This window comes from Corvus kubaryi, unplaced genomic scaffold, assembly GCF_017639235.1.
Source record: "Corvus kubaryi isolate FWS band 111438036 unplaced genomic scaffold, C.kubaryi_AGA036_p1.0 66, whole genome shotgun sequence".
NCBI classification, from domain to species: Eukaryota; Metazoa; Chordata; class Aves; order Passeriformes; family Corvidae; genus Corvus; species Corvus kubaryi.
The window spans coordinates 35,093,851-35,114,053 of NW_024582054.1; the positions used below are offsets into that span (position 1 = coordinate 35,093,851).

The window sequence follows — 20,203 nt, forward strand, 5'->3', positions numbered from 1 at the left end:
AAGCTGCGAACCAGACGAAACCGCGGTAATCACCGAACTATAATAGAAATATGATTGACATTAGCATGAGATTGGTGCTGTTGTTCTGCCTAAAAATGGGAGTTTTGAAGGAGATCCAGTTGGGGACGAGGAAATAAATCCTAAACCTGACTTTTGCTGCAAAATTCCTAAAATTTGGGGCTTTTAGAGCTGTTTTATCTCCGGTTTACTCTTGACTTGTTATGAGGCGTCGCAGGAAATTCCCAGCACCGCGGTATTGTCGAGTCAACTAAAGCCTGGCCTAATCTTGGTTTTTCCTGCCTGTTTTTTTCCCAGATTTGGATGATCCCATAGTCACGGTCCACCAGAGCATCGGGGAAGCCAAGGAGCAGTTTTACTATGAGAAGACCGTGTTCCTCAGGTGCGTGGCCAACTCCAACCCACCTGTGCGCTACAGCTGGCGCCGCGGCCAGGAGGTGCTGCTGCAGGGCTCTGACAAGGGAGTGGAGATCTACGAGCCCTTCTTTACCCAGGTAGGCCTGAAAATCGGGAATTTTTTCCATCTTGAGGCTTTGTAATGGGATCTGCCCGCTGGGTTTGGCGGGGGGGCACGACTGGGGATAACAACACTCCATCCAAACGCTCCTGGGTGTTGTTAAAAGACTTCCTAACATAAAATAGGTTTAAATTTTTGTAAAAATAGAAATTATTAAATGATGAGGGAGTGATATCTACAGGAGAGCCTTTAAAGCGATTTTTATTGGGTGCTACAATTCCATAGCTCTGGTTTGACTCCTATTTCCTCATCCTTCCCGGTCCAATGCCGCGATTCCACACACAGCCTAAATTACAGCCTTAAAAGCTCTTCATGTAGGCCGGGGGAGGTTTAGATTAAGTTTTAGGAGAAGCTCCTTCATGGAAAGGGTTGGAAAGCATTGGAATCGGGATGGGGTAGAGTTACCACCCTTGGAAAGTGTTCCCAAAATGCGTGGATGTGGCACTTGAGGACATGGATTAGTGGAAAACCTGGTGGTGGTTGACGGTTGGAATTGATGATCTTGGAGGGCTTTTCCAACCTTAAAAATTCTTTGATTCCAGATTCTATGGCAACTCCCCATGTTGGTTTTTATAGTCCTTTTTTTCTGCCTCTTTTATCTTTAAATATAGGTTTCGTTTCACAATTCCCCACTTAAAAGATGAGGTGGCAAAAAAGGAAATAAAACCTTTTCCGAAATCTTCCCTCTCCCACTCCCTGCCCCGAAGGAAGCCTGGCTCTGTCAGATAAGCTGAGATTAATTTATCATGAACACATTTGCACCGAGGCAGGGAAAAAAAAGGTGGCAAATCCCATTGTCTGTGGCCAAAAGTGTGGGATGGTGTTTGGGGAAAAAAAAAATAGAAAGAAAGAAAAAAAAAAAAGGGGGAAAAATTGTTTTGGAAAATCCTAAGTGATAGCAAGGAAAGACAGAGGTGAAAACTGCCTGGTAATTTGGTGTTCAGAGCACAAAGCAACTGTGACTTTCATAAATAATTTTCACTTAATGATTTGAGAGCACCTTCATTTGTGGCTTTTTATTGTACTCGACAGCTTTATATTGCTCCAACAGCTCCGTGTTTTCCGGAGAAATGTGGAGCCCGGAACCTTGCAGAGATGGGAATTAAATCACAGAGCCAAGTTATTGGTGTCCTCAATGTAATGAGATTATTTTGAATTTGACATGAACAGAGCCAGTTTAGCAAATCTGGGGCTTTGCTTGGACTCAAGTGTAAACTGGAATTTTGAAAGGTTTTAATTAAAAAGGGAGAGTGGATTTTTAAATTTTACATTCCAGTATGGAAATGCTGAGGATTGCTTTCCCTAAAATCTAAGGATTCATCTACTAAAATGTGTCACATGAAATCAGATTTTTTTTTAGGTTATTAAGATCACCCTTCCTAAAATCTTCGAGTGGGTTTAATTAATGAATAAATCAGATTGTCCTGGTGATATTCAAATCTTATCCATAACCTTTCTCCATTTATTGGAGGGCAGCTGGAATTAGCAGGGCCTGGATGCGTGCAGGCAAGATCTGCTCCGTGTTTATGAGAGGAAAAGATGTAATTAAAGGTTCAAGAGTCATCAACATCTTGTGCTTAATTAGTTCATCTTCTGATAGGGATGCAAACAGGGAGAGCTGATGTGAAGAGGGAGAGAGGGGATTTGGTTTCGGAGGATCAAGAGGTGGGAATTTTGAGAGGGAATCTTTTTGTTGAGGGATTTGAAGGTGGATTTTAGTTTGGAAGTGAAATGAAATGGAAAGGGAAACAAAATTTCTCAGATATTTTACCCAAAAAAGAGGTTGATTGGTATTTCTGATGGTTTTATTATTTTGGTAATCACAGAATCCTGGAATGGTTTGTTGGGGAAGGGACCTTAAAGCTCATCCCGTTCCAACCCAGGGACACCTCCCACTGTCCCAGGCTGCTCCAACCCTGTCCAACCTGGCCTTGGACACTCCAGGGATCCAGGGACAGCCCCAGCTGCTCTGGCAATTCCAGCCCAGCCCCTGCCCACCCTCCCAGCCAGCAATTCCCAATTCCCAATCTCCCATCCAGCCCTGCCCTCTGGCACTGGGAAGCCATTCCCTGGCTCCTGTCCCTCCAGGCCTTGTCCCCAGTCCCTCTGCAGCTCTCCTGGAGCCCCTTTAGGCCCTGCAAAGGGCTCGGAGCTCTCCCTGGATCCTTCTCCTCTCCAGGTGAACATTCCCAGCTCCCCCAGCCTGGCTCCAGAGCAGAGGGGCTCCAGCCCTTGGAGCATCTCCATGGGTTCCTCTGGCCTCTCTCCAGCAGCTCCAGGTCCTGCTGTCCCCAGGGCTGGAGCAGCTCTGCAGGTGGGGTCTCACCTGAGTGGGGCAGAGGGACGGAATTCCCCCTTTCCGCTTTTGTCCATACTCTGGGATGATCCCAAAATCCTGTCAGCAATTAAATCACAGGAGGCACCTGGAAAACTGAGCGTATCCAGATCAATTCCTTAAACAGGAGCACAATTTTTCAGTCAATGAGAAACATCAGCTACTTATTCCCGCATCCATGGGAGAGAATCGGAAGAAACCTGCCCATCCTCATCCACAAAAATGTTGGAAAAATGAACTTTCCAGATCCCAGATCTCGACAGAGATTCTTTTCCCGGAGAGTTTGCATCCTCCCCGTCGCTCATTGGAATTGCACAGCCTGAGTGCGAGATTAAATTTGCTGTATTTACAATAATTATGCAATTAGACATAATTAGACTAATTATCCCAACCAATGAGGAAAATATATACATTTTTATAAATCTCTGCGAGCTGGGGACGTGATCCAGAATTCCATTGTGAGTTCAGCCCAAGTTCAACTTGGAGCTAAGGAGGGAATTGCTGGGATGTAGCTGCTCCGTGCTTCCAGAACTCTGTGCCTTTGGTAGCCTGGATCAGGCCCTTCCCTATTCCAGAGGAACCTCTTAAAGCAGAAATTTGATCTTTGGGAGCAGCCTTCCCAAGGCTTGGCCTTAATTTTAATCCCATTGTTTCCATGGGATGGGTTGTTCATAGAAACCACTAAAATGCCAATATTCCCAAAGTCTCCCCAAGATTTCAAGGACTGGTTCTTTTCCTCCCTGCTCGGCTGGATGTTTTTTTATGGATTTCTTTTTTTCCCGGTTTTGTACATTCATTTTCTCAAACTTCCATATTTTTCCTAGATATTCCTTGGTAGTTTATCCATGTGACATCGTTAAAAATAATTCCATGTGTTCCTAAGGCTGAGCCTACAGTAAAGTTGTTCAGATTTATCAGGACACTGGATAATGAACATCTTCCACATCGTTTTTTTGGAGCTTTGCAGGGGGAATCCCACATTTCCCATTTCCCACTTTTCTGTTGTCTGTGCTTGAAGGAATCCACCATTCCATGTCCTGTTCAGCTCCCTGCTCCATCCCTGCTCCTTGGCTAAAAATAGGATCCAGCAGCACCTCATTTTCAAAGGAAAACAAGAATTTTGTACCTTGGGATTTTTTACATCATGGAAATTGCACCTTGGATAAATAATCCTGAAAAATTTGCTACTTGAAGGACTCTGTCAAACCAGATTCCCTCTGGCTTTCCAGTGCTGATATTCCCTGTATCCTTTGGAAATCCTTTGGGGGAAGACCTCTAAGCCTTTAGGCAGAATCCCTGGAAAAGCTGTTTCCATTTTGTGGAATTTCTTGGGAATTTCCTCTTTGTTTTGGGCTCATCCCTTATGGATCAGTCGGTTGTGTCTCTCTCTCTTGTGGCTGTAACACCAGGGGTCAATCCCAAGAAAAGCACTCGGGAATGCTGGAGGAGGATGGAAATCCCAGATCCTGTATCCATTGTTCCTCTACCTCTGTCCCTTCCTAATGTTCTCTCCTCATTTTCCAGGGAGAAACAAAGATCCTGAAGCTGAAGAATCTCCGACCTCAGGACTACGCCAACTACAGCTGCATCGCCTCTGTGCGGAATGTCTGCAGCATCCCGGATAAAATGGTGTCCTTCCGCCTCTCCAACAAAACAGGTGAGGCTCCAGCAGCCCTTCGTGCTGTGGCTGCACTCAGCTCTTGGATTTGGGATTCTTTCATGGAATCCTGGAATGGTTTGCATGGGAAGAACCTTGAAGTCCATCTCGTTCCAGCCCCTGCCATGGGCAGGGACACCTTCTGTTATCCCAGAGTGATCCAAGCCCCACTGTCCAGCCTGGCCTTGGGCACTGCCAGGGATCCAGAGGCAGCCACAGCTTCTCTGGGAATTCCAGCCCAGCCCCTCACCTCCCTCGCATTTCCATTTCAAATGGAAATATCAAAGAATTCCTTTCCCAATATCCCATCTAAATCTACCCTCTTCCAGCTTAAAGCCGTTTCTCCATTGTCCTGTTCACTCCAGTCAGGAATTCCCAATTCCCAATCTCCCATCCAGCCCTGCCCTCTGGCACTGGGAAGCCATTCCCTGGGTCCTGGCCCTCCAGGCCTTGGCCCCAGTCCCTCTCCAGCTCTCCTGGAGCCCCTTTAGGCCCTGCAAGGGGCTCGCAGCTCTCCCTGGATCCTTCCCTTCTCCAGGTGAACATTCCCAGCTCTTCTAGCTGGCTCCAGAGGGGCTCCAGCCCTTGGAGCAACTCTGTAGATTCCTCTGGATCACTCCAGCAAATCCACAACTTTTTCATGCTGTGAACTCCAGAGCTGGACACAATTTCCTGGGTGGAGCCTCCAAGGACAGAATAGAGGGGGACAATCCCCTCCCTCCACCTCTTCCCTGTGACCCTGGATCCTCATCCCCCCCACCCACTGCTGTGACCTCACTTTTCAGACAAAAAGATTTCTTTATTCCAGCACAGACCAGTTCAAAACACCAAACCAGCCCCAAAACCTGAAGTGGATGCTGGAAATGGAACAGCTGAGGCCATCGCAGAAGCGTCACCATGCCCAGGTGACAAGGTGGCACTTAGTAGCAATGCTGTAGAGCAGGGTGGAGGTGCTGGTTGAGATCCATTTTGTGTCTAAAGGCACCCATGGCTCCATAAATTTCTTATCTCAATAGATAAGAAGTTTGAAGGGAAGCACCCCCCATGGCAGGGGGTGGAATGGAATGGGATGGGATTTAAGGCCCCGTCCATCCCAAACCATTCCATGATTCTGCAATTCCAAGCCCCATCTCTCTGCCTTAGCCTGGACCACTCTCTGCTGAGGAGGTTCCTCTGGGAAGGAACAAATTCCTCCTCTCATAGAAATCCCTGGATCTGCTATTCCAAACCTCTGCTGGGTGTCGAAGAGGGATTACTGACAGATGATGCCTCCCAGTTTCCATGGGAGGCACTGAAAAAGGTAATTTTAGCCCCAGCTCCTGCTGAATGGCACGTGGAACGCTCCGAGCTGAGAATAACCTGAATGGAGCCTTTCAAGAGTGTTCATTGTTTCAAAGTGCCGGAGAAAAAGCAGGATATTTACCCAGAAAACCTCGGGAATTCTGGGCTCCTCAGAATAGTTCTTGTGATATGATTGAGGAAAAGCAAATCAGGCTTTTGTCTCGCTCCACGAAGCAGCTTGGGTGGTACGGATTCATTTGGAAATTATATTTGTCTATTAGCAGCCAGTTTAGTGCAGGTGATCATTAATACCTAAATTAAGGCTGAGTTTTGGCAGGCTCCAGGATCAAATAAACCAGCCCAGGAATTTTTTCCCGAGCAAGATGAGGCTTTCAATCCGTGATTTTTCAGCTGCCTGCCACAGCTCATTGAAATCACAGCTGAAGCTGCTGCTCTGGCTGGGGCATGTGGTGGGAGACAAATTAAAAAAGCCTTAATTCACTTTTAATCCCTCGATTAGGCTGAAGTCTGTCATGATAAACTCGCTTTGTTTCCCGTCAGTCTGACAATGCCCTGGAAAGGGAATTATGTAAGGTGGAAAAAATATTGCTCTGCACATTTCCTGTCATTCCTGGGGGGAGGTGACTGGGATTAAAGGGGCTGGAAATCCCTGGATGGAAGAAGAGCTGAGGATACTCTGAGCTGAGCATTGCAGGTGGATGGGTTTGTAAAATTCCAGGATAGTTTGGGATCTTAAAGCCCATCCAGTGCCACCCTGCCGTGGGCAGGGACACCTCCCACTATCCCAGGCTGCTCCAGCCTGGCCTTGGACACTTCCAGGGATCCAGGGGCAGCCACAGCTGCTCTGGGATAATTCTTGAGCAAAAAGGAATAACAGAAGATAAAGCTAGACAGGATCCCAAGGGATCCCCTAGTCCTGTTCTTCATTAGGTCTAAGCCTTGTCCTACCAATCCCAAGTTATCCTGGCTGGTTTTGACTCCCTGCAGGGCTGGCAGGGAATCTGATCCTGGCATGGAACAAAGAATTCTCCCCTTCCCCTTTGCAGCAGCATTTTCTGTGTTGGAATATGGGTGTCTTGTCTCAGGAATTCCTGAGGGAGCTGGGAAAGGGGCTCAGGCTGGAGCAAAGGAGGCTCAGGGGGGACCTTGTGGCTCTGCACAAGTCCCTGACAGGAGGGGGCAGCCGGGGGGGGTCGGGCTCTGCTTTCATGTAAAAACCTCCAGGAGGAGAGGGAACGGCCTCAAGTTGCATCAGGGGAGATTTAGGTTGGAAATTAGGAAAATTCCTTCCTGGAAAGGGTTCCCCAGTCCCGGCACAGCTGCCCAGGAGAGAGGTGGAGTCCCCATCCCTGGAGGGATTTCAAATCCCTGTGGATGTGGCACTTGGGGACATGGGGCAGTGATGGCCTGGGCAGTGCTGGGAATGGTTGGACTCAACGATCTCAGAGCAGTTTTCCAATCCTAACAATTCCATGATTGTATAAAGAACATTTCCTTTATTTCCTGGGGGTCCCATCATCCCAATATCCCCAGGTCCTGCTGATCTCCTTGGAGAAGCTCACTCCTCGGGGAATGCAGAGCCCTCCACATTCCCAGCCCCATAAACACCGGCTTCAACCAGAGCTGCTTCCCTGAATTCCCAACAAATTTCCTTTCAATATATCCCTGGATCCCAGCTCCCTTTTCCTGAGCACATCGCTGATGATTGTTCCTGCCCGGATTGTGTCCTCCAGAAGCCTGAGGGTCCCTCCTTGGCAGCTCCTCGTTAAGCACTCATCCCTAATCCACTAATTAGGATGGTGCTGTTGCAGCAGGGCTGGGCTGAGGTGTCTGGAGCCGTTCAGGCAGAGCTGCACTCGGGGAATTGAGGAACAATTCATCCCTGCTATTTTTGGAAAGCAGGAATTAAGCTCTAGGGGCACTGAGATCCATGACCTCGGCTTGCAGGCGTGACTTTGGCATGGCTGGGATGGATTTAATCCCGCGTGGATTTAAATTTAGCAAGGAAGGGACAATTCCATGATGGGTTTAAGCCGGTTTAACTCCGCTGCCGAAGGGAGGATCCTGCTTCCCTCAGCACCGCTGGATCGAATCCCCACGGAATGAATCCCTCCAGTGTGGGAGCTGGGAGCTTTTGTGGCCTCTCCCGAGCGAGACCAGCGAGGAAGTGCCTTGAAAAGCCAAGATCCGCCTCCCTTCCTCCCGCTGGAATTCTCAATGCCACATCTGTGCGTGAACGGCAGCACGAGCCCACGGAGGCATCAAAGTGCTGGAAAAGGGAGAACAAAAGCACCCAGGAAAAGAGGGCCATAAGGACATGAGTCATCAAAGCTGCGGCCCCACGGCTCAAAAAACACAGGGATTCTGGAAAAGCTGGAGGAGGGGGTATTAAAAGGGTGTTGAGGATAGAAAGGAGCACAGGGAATGGGATAGGGATACCTGGACTGGCTTGTGTGAATATATGGGGATATAAAAATATTGAGCTCAGCTGAAAAACCTTCATAAATACAATTTCTACTTAAATTTAGTTATAGTTTAAGATTTTAGGGAAAGGTTCTTCCCAAAAGGGTGCTGGGCACTGCCCAGGCTCCCCAGGGAATGGGCACGGCCCCGAGGCTGCCAGAGCTCCAGGAGCGTTTGGACAGCGCTGCCAGGGATGCCCAGGGTGGGATTGTTGGGGTGCCTGTGCAGGGAAGGAGTTGGACGGGATGATCTTTGTGGATCCTTCCCACTCAGGATATTCCATGATTTTACAATTCCATGATAATTCCACTCTTTATTTCTATCCTGTAACTCCCCTCTCCGCTCCCCGAACCTCGTCATTTTCCATTTTGACAGGATGCCCAGACAAAATGATCTTGCTCTTGCCTCAACTTTAAGCCTCTTTCTTTCAGGGACAGGCTCAGGGGAGACTGAAAAATAGGATTTTTTCTTTTTAATCTCTGGCAGGAGCAGCGACTGCTCAGGGACCCCAGTGGGAGGTTCAGGGACACAGACAAGAGTGGCTCTGGCCATCAAGGGACACCTGCCCTGGGTCAGGGGAGCCACCCATTTGTCCCAGGACAGATCCAGGAACTTTTACCAGCTGGAAATTCCTCCTGTGTGCCAGGGAAAACCCTAAATCCTGCCCCATATCAGGAGGGGTTGGAATTAGGTCATCTCCCAGGTCTATTCTAACCCAAACCATTCCATGAGGAACCATTCCATGATGATCCTAAATCACTTGCAATGCTTAAAGCTGCTCTGGGAATATTTTACCTCAGTAATTCTATGTATTAAATCAAAAAAAGGAGACAAACTTGAAAGATTTGGGATCTGAGAAGCTTCTCATTATTTTTTCTTGCCCTGTAAGTGCTGGAAATGTAAAGGCAGTGAAAAGGAGATGGGAGAAAAGAGGGAGTAAGAGAAAAAGAAAGATGAGATAGAAGATAAATAAGTTTTATTTGCCTAAACAAACACCAAGTTTGTAGAACTAGAACTGGTCTAGAACTGTCTAGCTGGAGTATTTTCCATGAGTTGTGCAACTTCCACTGGGATCTCTCAGCAACAGCAGAGGATGGACATAGAAAAGTATAAACGAGATTTTCATTGCCTGTTGAGTTTTTGGATTTTTTTCTATTATTTTTCCCTGGGTTTATTTTTATTTAGGGGTAATTCAGGCTTTCTGAAGGGCTGATGGTGAAAAGAAAGGACCTGTCCTATTGCAGGGTGGTCAAGAAAAAGTTTATTTTCGCCCTATAAAATAAGGGTAAAAAAGAAAAAAAATGAGGGGGGAATGGAGCTGAAGGAGGAGAGATTTAGGTTGGATTTATGAAAGGAATTCCTGGCTGGGAGGGTGGGGAGGGGCTTGGATGGAATTCCCAGAGAAGCTGTGGCTGCCCCTGGATCCCTGGCAGTGCCCAAGGCCAGGTTGGATGAGGCTTGGAGCAGCCTGGGACAGGGGAAGGGGCAGGGGGTGGAACAAGATGAGTTTTAAGACCCCTCCCAATCTCATTCTGGGATTTTCTGATTCTAATTCAAAATCCGGGAATTCCAATCCACTCTCGGTTGAACTTTCTGGAATAAATAGCTCCAGGAATGCTGCTTCCAGCCTTGCAGGAATCTCAAACCCTTTCTGCTCTGCCTGGAAAGGGCCTGTGCACTGCGTGTCTAGTTAGGAATATTGGCTTTGTGTTCCCGCTAGAAATCCTGGCTGTAAATTAACTGGATGCACACGCAGCAATGTATGGAAAAATATAATTCAATTACATTCTACTATTTCAGTTCTGCCTTTCAAATAACGCCCCGAACTGGAGGAAATAATGTCCTTTCATTTCTATTCATCACGGCTGAGAGCCTTGTCAAGGACATGACTTGCTGTGTGTACTTTGATATCGCTATTAAATTATTGGGTTTCTTTTGCATTTCCAGTAATCCCTAAAGCCAATTGTGACATTTCCTCAATTCCACACATCGGGCCTAAATACCTCTATTTGTCTCACTGTAATTATGACACGGTGGCAGTGGATTTTTTTTCTGGCTGCTCCAAGAATGACAGATGGATTTTCTTCCCAGTGCCATTCCAGCCTCGGCTTCCCGTCCCAGGCAGCAGCAGAGACTCCACACCTTCAAATTCTTTGAACATCTTTAGCAGCTCCTGGAATAAATCCCAAAATGGTTTGGGTGGGATGGGACCTTAAGGATTATCCCGCTCTGCTCCCTGCATGGGCAGTAATCATCAGCTATCCCAGGTTGCTCCAAACCCCATCCAACGTGGAGCGTTGCAAGGATGGAGCAGCCACAGCTTCTCTGCTCCAAGTACTTGGCAGCCTGGTCTAATTAAGAGTGCTAACGATGACTTAATGAGTGCTTGTTTTGTGCTCAGTCTGAGCAAGTCTTGCCCCTGTCATTGATCAAGACCAGGGTGTGTTTCTTGCTGGTTTAGCACCCTGTGAGGACTGGGCTATGTTGGAGCCATTAATTATTAATTTTCTAATCAATCTCCATCCATCTGCCAGCCGTGCCTGACTCGCCTTTAACACAAGGCCAAAGAAAGGGATATAATTCCCATTAAAATTCCTGGTAGTGCCTGGAGCAGCAGGGCTGGGCGTTGTGACCCGCTGTAATTCCAAGAGCACTTTGTCATCCGCACCGTTGGCTTCCCAGGCAGCTCTGAAATCCCGGGATGCGGCAGCACCGCTCCCACACGGAAGCCTCTGAATGGGAGCCCCTTTCCCAAGGCTGCAGCTGCGGCGTGAATGGGAGCGGGGCGGATTCCCTCGGATCAGTAGGGCCTTGTTCTGCTAGGGGAGGAGCTCCCGGCCGCTCTGCTGCTCTCTTTGTCCCCTGCCAAGCCAAGCCTCACTCCGACATGTGGGATTGGCACTTGGAAACCCCGACTTCCAAAGGGCAGTGGAGATGCAGGACCCTCGGAACGTGGAGGCATTCTCATGGTGCCCAAATACGGTGTTTGGAAAGCTTGTTCCGTGCAAGTTTTGGGAATATTTCCCAGAGCTTGCTATTGTTTGATAATAGTTTTTATTATTGTTAGCAGATTTCAAGGAAAGTTTTCACTGGGAATGTTGCCTGGCTGAGGCTCTGCTGGGGTGGAGGCTGTGGTTTGGAGAAGCATTGCTGGCCAAGCCTCCATGGCTCCCTCATTAATCCTGGAAGTCATCTAGGACAGACCTCTGCTCAGGACGTGGCCTTGGGCGTGATAATAGACCCCATTTAGTCCTGACTCCTTCTGGCAGGGATAGTTTGGTTACATTAGGAATTCTTGGAATTTATGGGATTTCACACATGAGTCTCTCCCGTGTCTCCATGAGGTTTGGTGTTGGGGGGTTGTGCTGGCTCTAAGGCTTAAATTCCCAAACGAGGACTGAACTTAACTTAATAAAATCCAGTATTCCTCAACTCCACATGGACCTGGGATCAGACCAGGCTGGGGGATGAAGGGATTGACATCAGCCCTGGAAGAAAGACTTGGGAATGTTGGTGGGTGAGAGTTGGATGTGTCCATCCCTGAACCCCCCAGGCCCTGGGCTGATCCTGCAGTGTGGGCAGCAGGAAAGGGGGAATTCTGCCCCTCTGCCCTGCTCAGGTGAGACCCCACCTGCAGAGCTGCTCCAGCCCTGGGGACAGAGCAGGATGTGGAGCTGCTGGAGAGAGTCCAGAGGAGCTGGGATGATCCGAGGGATGGAGCAGCTCTGCTGGGAGGAAAGACTGGGAGAGCTGGGATTGTCCAGCCTGGAGAGGAGAAGCTTTGGGGTGAGCTCATTGTGGCCTTGCAGGGCCTGAAGGAGCTGCAGGAAAGATGGAGAGGGAGGATTTCCAAGGCATGGAGGGACAGGACCCAGGGAATGGCTTCCCAGTGCCAGAGTAGGTTTAGATTGGGAATTGGGAAGGAATTGCTGGCTGGAAGGATGGGGAGGGGCTGGGCTGGAATTGCCAGAGCAGCTGGGGCTGCCCCTGGATCCCTGGCAGTGCCCAAGGCCAGGCTGGACATTGGGGCTGGGAGCAGCCTGGGACAGTGGGAGGTGTCCCTGCCATGGCAGGAGGCAGAATGGAATTGATTTTAAGGTCATTCCAACCCAAACCATTCCATGATTCCATGATTCCCGGGCTATAACTCCCCATTCTTTTGTCCTTTAGCAGAGCAATATCAAAGTAAAGGCTCATTATTGCTGGAATATTGTGAATATTCCCTTTATGTGCTCCACTGAGTTCTGTTTGCTGAAAACCTCAACAACCTGAATTTCTTAATATTCTTCAGATTAAATCCGGCTTTCTGGGGTCCTGGCTGCAGAAATCCAGGGATTTCTGTTTGGATTTTTGGAATAGGAACTGAAAGTGAAATGTGGGGTGTAAATAAAGGGAAACTGCTGTATCCAAACCATCATTTCCATGTCCTTTCTGTTTGGAGTGCTGGGATGAAAGGGATGTGTCACAGCCTTTTTATCCCATCCCACTTTGTTCCTGACGGATCCAAAGGGCTCCCTTTCATCTGCAGGATTAGGAGGCCGTTATGGAAAACAGCCCCACCAGATTGGGTTGACGTCGGTGCTTTTATCTTTTGCTCCAAGTTTTGAAGGGTTATCCGTGGTTCCCTTGTTCCCTCTCTCGAGATTTGATGGGAAGTGAGAGCAAAGAGCAGCTCCTTGCTGGAATTGTTCAGGAAAAATGATTAAACTCAGGGAAGAGGAAGGAAGAGGGAAATAGGGGCCAGCTGGGTGATGGTGATGACCCCACAGGTTCTGGTTGTACCTGGATCCCTGTTTTTTCCACCTTCTCCCAGAAAGCCTCCTTAAGCAGAAAACATGGCACTCTTCCCAGTTTCCCACCTGGAATCCCAAACCAGGGATCCATCAGCTGATGGAAGAAGAGCTCAGAGGATGTGATCAGAGACCCTGACACAACTGGCAGAGCTGACTGGTTTGAGGTGTGGATTTTTAGCCATGAACCAAATTCCTTTGGTTTGAAATGACCCGAACCAGGAATTCATGCTGGGAAGGATTTGTGGAGTCCAAAACTGGGAGGAGCTGGAAGAGAGGGCTTGGCTTGTAAATCTCTGCTCTGCTAAGGAGTTTCCTTCTGGTGACCAGGGATGGGACTGAGGGAACAGCTGGAGCTGTGTCAGGGGAGGGATACGATGGAAATCAGGGAAAGGTTCCACTATTCCAGAGGGTGCTGGGCAGTGCCCAGGCTCCCCAGGGAATGGGCACGGCCCCGAGGCTGCCAGAGCTCCAGGAGCGTTTGGACAGCGCTGCCAGGGATGCCCAGGGTGGGGTTGTTGGGGTGCCTGTGCAGGGCCAGGGGGTGGACTGGATGTGGGTCCCTTCCAGCTCAGGATATTCCATGATTCTGATGTTCCCAGTTCTCCCTGTGCCAGACCAGGTATAAAGGAAGTTCTTCCCATTTTTTTGTTCCCGCTTCCAAAGGCAGACAAAGCAAATTCCTCTCGGGTGAAGCCCAAATAAAGCAAACTCTGCTTTTATGGCTGATTCTTGTATTTGCCTCTAGTGCTTGCTTTGTATTCCTTTAATATTGAAATAAGATTCCCATCTAAAGCAGAGCACCCGGGAATATCTCCCTGTAATAACAAGGATGGGGATGTGATTTTGGAATGTAACATTTTTATTGCCTTTCCCTTTTTATTACCGCCTTTGCTGGCGTTCTTGGCTCAGAATGTCAATCCTTCACCTTTATGCCTGAGTTTATTTGGGATTGCTGCTTTTCCTGGCCTAGCAATGGATATTTATACATTGGCTCATCATTTATGCAGTTTAAAGGATGCCTTGGAGCAAAGCCTGGATCCAGCAAGGGTGGATCCCTCACCACAGGGGACACGGGATGTCACAGCTCAGAGTGGGACTTTATATTTACATTTATATTTTTAATAACTATAATATTTATATTTATATTTATATTTATATTTATATTTATATTTATGATATTTATATTTTATTTATCTTCTATTTATATTTTATTTTTTTATTTGTATTATTTATATTTGTACGTATATTTATATTTCTAATATTTCTATTATTTCTATTTCTATTTCTATTATTTCTATTTTATTTATATTCTCCAATGAATTGCTGCCCTGTCCTTTCCTCATGAGCATTTTCTCCTCTTCTATCACATGGAAATATTTCATGGAAAAGGAGAGGTTAAAAGAGAGAATTAAATTTAATCCCTTCTTTCCGAGAGCAGCAGCATCTTCCCATCAACCTCTGCTGGCTGATCCACAGCTGCTCATAGGATATTTTATGGGAATTATGGGAATTAGGTGTGAGCTGCAGGTTGTACATCCCAGAGAGGGAAAAACACCTCTGTCCTGGATTGTTGAGTCTCTCAATGTGCAAAGAGGAGTTGTCCCAAGGAAGATGCCTCTCCTGATTCAAACTCCAGGGATTCATCCCAGGTGTCAGCCAAGTTCCCAGGAATTCATTGGGGAGGAGGTGGATTAGGAGGGATGGATCAGTGGGCAGGATCTGACTTGAGGAGAACACACTTCCCATGCCAAAGAAGTTCTTTACTCATTCCTTTTTCCAAGGTTTCCAATCCAGTGTGCCGGCACCTGTCCCACACGTGACACGTTCCTTCCCAAATGTGGCTGCAGTGCTGTCCATCCATCAATCCCTGCTCCCATCAATCCATCAATCCCTACCTGCCTCTGCATGCCCAGGGAATGTGGCTGCCCCCGGATCCCTGGCAGTGCCCAAGGCCAGGTTGGATGGGTCTTGGAGCAGCCTGGGATAGTGGCAGGTGTCCCTGCCCATGGAAGCGGCTGTAATGGGATGGGCTTTAAGATCCCTTCCCACCCAAACCATTCCATGATTTTATGAATCCCTGGCTATTACTCTCCCTGCTTTTCTTTATCTCCTTCCCTTTGCCTTACTGGAACAACCAGTCAGAGCTGGGACAAGAAACCAGTGAATGCCTGAACACAGGGAACGGCTTCCCAGTGCCAGAGGGCAGGGCTGGATGGGAGATTGGGAATTGGGAATTGCTGGCTGGGAGGGTGGGGAGGGGCTGGGCTGGAATTGCCAGAGCAGCTGGGGCTGCCCCTGGATCCCTGGCAGTGTCCTGGAAGGCCAGGCTGGATGGGGCTTGGAGCAGCCTGGGACAGTGGGAGGTATCCGTGCCCCTGGCAGGGATTGGATGATATTTAAGATCTCTTCTTTCCCAACCATTCCCTGATTCTGTGATTCCTGTTGTGTTTTGCAGCATCCCCTTCCATCAAGCTCCTCGTGGATGACCCCATCGTGGTGAACCCTGGAGAAGCCATCACCTTGGTATGTGTGACCACCGGGGGGGAGCCGGCGCCCAGCCTGACGTGGGTGAGGTCTGCGGGGGTCCTGCCCGACAAGACGGTCCTCAACGGGGGCACTCTGACCATTCCCGCCATCACCTCTGAGGATTCTGGCACCTACAGTTGCATCGCCAACAATAACGTCGGCAATCCCGCGAAAAAGTCCACCAACATCATCGTAAGAGGTGAGTTCAGTTGGAAAACCATTGGCTTTTCTTTTGGAAGATTATTGTAACCCTAGTCTGGAAGGATGGCAGCATTCAAGGCTCAATGTTCAATGCTCAAGGTTCACTGTTCAACATTCAATGGTCAACGTTCAACGTTCAATGTTCAACATTCAATGGTCAACCTTCAATGTTCAACGTTCAACATTCATTTGTCAATGTTCAATGTTCAAGTTTCACTGTTCAACATTCAATGTTCAACGTTCACCATTCAATGTTCAACATTCAGTGGTCAACGTTCAATGTTCAACGTTCAGCATTCATCGGTCAATGCTCACTGTTCAATGTTCACCGTTCACTGGTCAACGTTCAACATTCAACGTTCAATGTTCAACGTTCAACATTCAATGGTCAATGTTCAATGTTCAACATTCAATGGTCAATGTTCAATATTCAACATTCAACATTCATCGGTCAATGTTCAATGTTCAAGGTTCACTGTTCAACATTCAATGTTCAATGTTCAACATTCATCAGTCAATGTTCACTGTTCAACGTTCACCATTCAATGTTCAGCATTCAATGGTCAACGTTCACTGTTCAACGTTCAACATTCAACAGTCAACATTCAATGTTCAACGTTCAACATTCAACGGTCAATGTTCAATGTTCACCATTCAGTGTTCAACATTCAATGGTCAAACGTTCACTGTTCAACGTTCAACATTCAACGGTCAACGTTCAATGTTTAACATTGAACATTCAGCATTCAATGTTCAACGATCCATGTTCAACTTTCAACGTTCACTGTTTAACGTTGAACATTCAGCATTCAATGTTCAACGTTCCATGTTCAACGTTCAACGGTCAATGTTCAATGTTCAACGTTCAGCAGTGGTGGTGTCCTGTGTTTCCAAATGGTCCTGGTTGGACTAAATCTTGAAGGTCTCTTCCAACTTTGGTGATTCTCTAATTCCGGGATTTCTGGTCATTTCTAATCAGTTATGGCATGAATTAGTGTTGGCTTCCAAGGCTTCCAGAGCTCTTGTGCTGGGATCAAAGCCTTGAGGTGGAACAAGGGTGGTTTGGTGTCTTTCTGTATTGGAGAGATGCAGCAGCTTTTCCATGCAAAGTGGAGAGAAATTGGTTTGTTCAGCCTTGAGGAAACTGAGGGGAGACCTCATTGTGGTCTTCAACACCCTCCTGAGGAGCAGCTCTGATTTCTGCTCCCTGTGACCAGGGACAGGACCCAGGGAGCGCCTGGAGCTGTGCCAGGCAGGCTCAGGCTGGATACCAGGGAAAGGTTCTGTCCCAGAGGGTGCTGGGCACTGCCCAGGCTCCCCAGGGAATGGGCACGGCCCCGAGGCTGCCAGAGCTCCAGGAGCGTTTGGACAGCGCTGCCAGGGATGCCCAGGTGGGGTTGTTGGGGGGTCTGGGCAGGACCAGGGGTTGGATCAATGATCCCTGTGGGTCCCTTCCCACTCAGGATATTCCTTAATTCCATGAAATGATCACCAAAGGCCTCAGATGCATCCTGAGCTCCTGGAGAAGTCGTTGCCTCCTTCACCTCTTCCTTCCTCCTCATCACCTGAAGCTGTTACTGAAATTAAGGCTGGGAATTTGCTCCCTATGGGGAGCTTTAGATTGATCCCTGTGCTTTAATTCCAGGAAATATCAGCACAAGTGTCTGTCTGAGGTGAAAGTAAGAGGAGAGGGCTTGGACAGCAATTGCTCCCAAGTGAAGGGAATCTCTCCCTGCTCGTTTATCCCCTCCTGGAAAACTCCAAGGACACGGGTAGTTGGTCTGGATACAGAGCTAGATTGGCTGATGGGCATGATCAGAGAGGATGAATCCACCTGATCCAAAGAGTTGATCTGAACCTCATTTTCCAAAATTTAATCTGGGAATGGCAGTGAAACACAAACTCCAAGCTATAGGAACAGGAAAGAATAACCTGGGATTAATCAGCCTTGGGAAAAACTGATGGATAAAGAGCCAGTGTGTGAATATTTCATGAGAGCCACAACCCCTGCTCACTTCTCATTCCCCAACATCTCCTGCTCTCCAGCAGGATGAGGAATTAGAAGCTATTTCTGACCTGGGGGTCGGGGAGGGATCATCCTGGGTCTGCAGGAGTGGATCAGGAGCCGGGCACGGATTTATTTGGAATATTGTGTTTGAATTTGAATTTCTGACATTTGGCTCTGAGGTTTTGTTGTCATTCCTTGGCTCGGGAATGTCGATTTGCTGGGATTTACATGGGGATGAGGTTGGGAAGGGAAGGTGGGAGAGGAAAACAGCTTGGAATAAGGAAAAGGAGAGGAAAACCCGGGTGTGAAAAGAAACTTCAATGTTTTGATTGACCCAGCAGACAGCACCAGCCAGGCTGGAGCAAAAGCTACTTCCCTAAATCCCTGCAGACGCAAATTCCATGAGTCATGGCATCTTAAAAATAATAATAATAATAATAAAAATATCCCCTCACATTTTTATTTATAGAAGACGATGCCTGGGAGCTGCAAGATGTCGAACAAAGTCTCATTAAAACATGAGATGGTTTTTATTTCCTTTTCCCTCTCTGCTCTGTGGCCCTGTTAATGCTGAGAAGGGACCACGATGAGGAGAACCCATCAAACAAATGAAGCTCAGCTCCTTTCTAGCCCCAGTTTTATTGTTTCCCCCTTCTTATTTCTGTTAAATGGGAAAAGCTCTCCTTCAGAAGAAAAAAGTCTTCATTCCAGTCTTGGATTTATCTTTGCTGGAAGTGATGCTGAGTTGAGGAGGGAACAATGAGAGAAGAGCAGAGTTTTGGGATGACCTTTGTCTTTATTTCTCAGCATTTTGCCTCATTTGTTTCTCCACTTTGGCTCATTTTGCTGCTGTGGGTCAGGATTTTCACACAGCAGCTGAGGAGAAAAGAAAATTTGCTGGAAATAGAAACTTCTAAGCCAGGCAGGAGAAGCATTTGGTAAATGGAGTTCACATCTTGTGTCAGGTGCACCCCGAATCCCAGGATTAGACATAATCCCCTAATCTGCCCCAGAAAGAAACGTTCGGTTCCCTCGAAACATCAGCAGGGCTCAGAGGAAATTTTCTCCCTTGAAATTTCTCTAAATTTCAGTGTCTTTGTCCAAGTGTGCCTTTGCTGTCTGTGCTTCATTCCATGAATGAAGCAGCTCCATGATTTTTTTCTGGATGTTTTCCTATTTTTGCAGTTACTGACCACCCACACCTGACTTGAAAGGGGAGAAGAATATGGGATAAGGGCTGGAAGGACAGGACACAGGGAATGGCTTCCCACTGGAAGCTCTGGTGGATTCTTCCCATTGGATTTCTGGTGGATTCTCTCCTGGGAAAAGTCGAATGTTTTGTCTCAAATCAGGGATAGAAGGGGCAGGATTGACAAAGTTCCAATTTGCTTCCAGTGCCTAAAGGGGCTCCAGGAGAGCTGGAGAGGGACTGGGGACAAGGCATGGAGGGACAGGAGCCAGGGAATGGCTTCCCAGTGCCAGAGGGCAGGGCTGGATGGGAGATTGGGAATTGCTGGCTGGGAGGGTGGGGAGGGGCTGGGCTGGAATTGCCAGAGCAGCTGGGGCTGCCCCTGGATCCCTGGCAGTGCCCAAGGCCAGGCTGGACATTGGGGCTGGGAGCAGCCTGGGATAGTGGGAGGTGGCCCTGCCATGGCAGGGGTGGGATGGGATGGGATTTAATGTCCCTTCCAACCCAACTATTCCAGGATTCTGATTCCAAGGTGGCTCCTCCATCCAGTAAGAGAGGAAAATGCTGGATAACATCCTTGAAGGACACTTGCACATCAGATTGGGGCACAGGGAGAGCCACAGAAACGTTTTCCAGGCCTTAAAGTCGGGAGCATTGACAGAGTTGGGAATGGTCTCAGCCTGCGTGAAAATCATGGAATCACGGAATTGTTGAGGTTGGAAAAGTCCTCCAAGACCATCGAGTCCAACCATCCCCCAGCACTGCCCAGGCCACCACTGCCCCATGTCCCCAAGTGCCACATCCACAGGGCTTTAAATCCCTGCAGCAATGGGGACGCCATCCCATTCCTGAACATCCTGCTCCATTTTTTCCCTCCCGAGCAACTTCTCCCATTCCCATCTTTAATGGGGTCCCTCCTCCTTTCCCATTGTAACAGCAGCACATTTTTTGTTCCATTTGACTCTGCCTCTGTGACTTTCACAGTCTGGGAAGTGGAAACCTCATCCTTGGAGTTCATTTTTCCGAGGGGTGGGATTCCCTGTCAGTTGCAATGGAAAATAATGACCTGTGCTCAACAGTAGCACAAAAGCTCTTCCTGAACAAAAAGCACTCCAGGGAAATCCCTTTTAAAGCCAGGATTGCTGGAAGTACCTCTGGATTATGGCTTTAAAAACTGTGCGTGAACTGTAGGAG

At 48.0% G+C, this 20,203-nt stretch overlaps 1 protein-coding gene across 1 annotated transcript in view; it reads left to right on the plus strand.

Moving 5' to 3' along the window:
• LOC121673631 (MAM domain-containing glycosylphosphatidylinositol anchor protein 2-like) overlaps positions 1 to 20,203 on the plus strand; it is a 96,674-nt gene that overhangs the window by 35,861 nt on the left and 40,610 nt on the right. The window contains exons 3-5 of the mRNA XM_042047142.1: positions 316 to 512; positions 4,395 to 4,527; positions 15,541 to 15,810. Of these exons, the coding sequence (XP_041903076.1) occupies positions 4,497 to 4,527; positions 15,541 to 15,810 (301 nt within the window). The 5' untranslated portion in view covers positions 316 to 512; positions 4,395 to 4,496. The remainder of the gene's footprint in view (positions 1 to 315; positions 513 to 4,394; positions 4,528 to 15,540; positions 15,811 to 20,203) is intronic.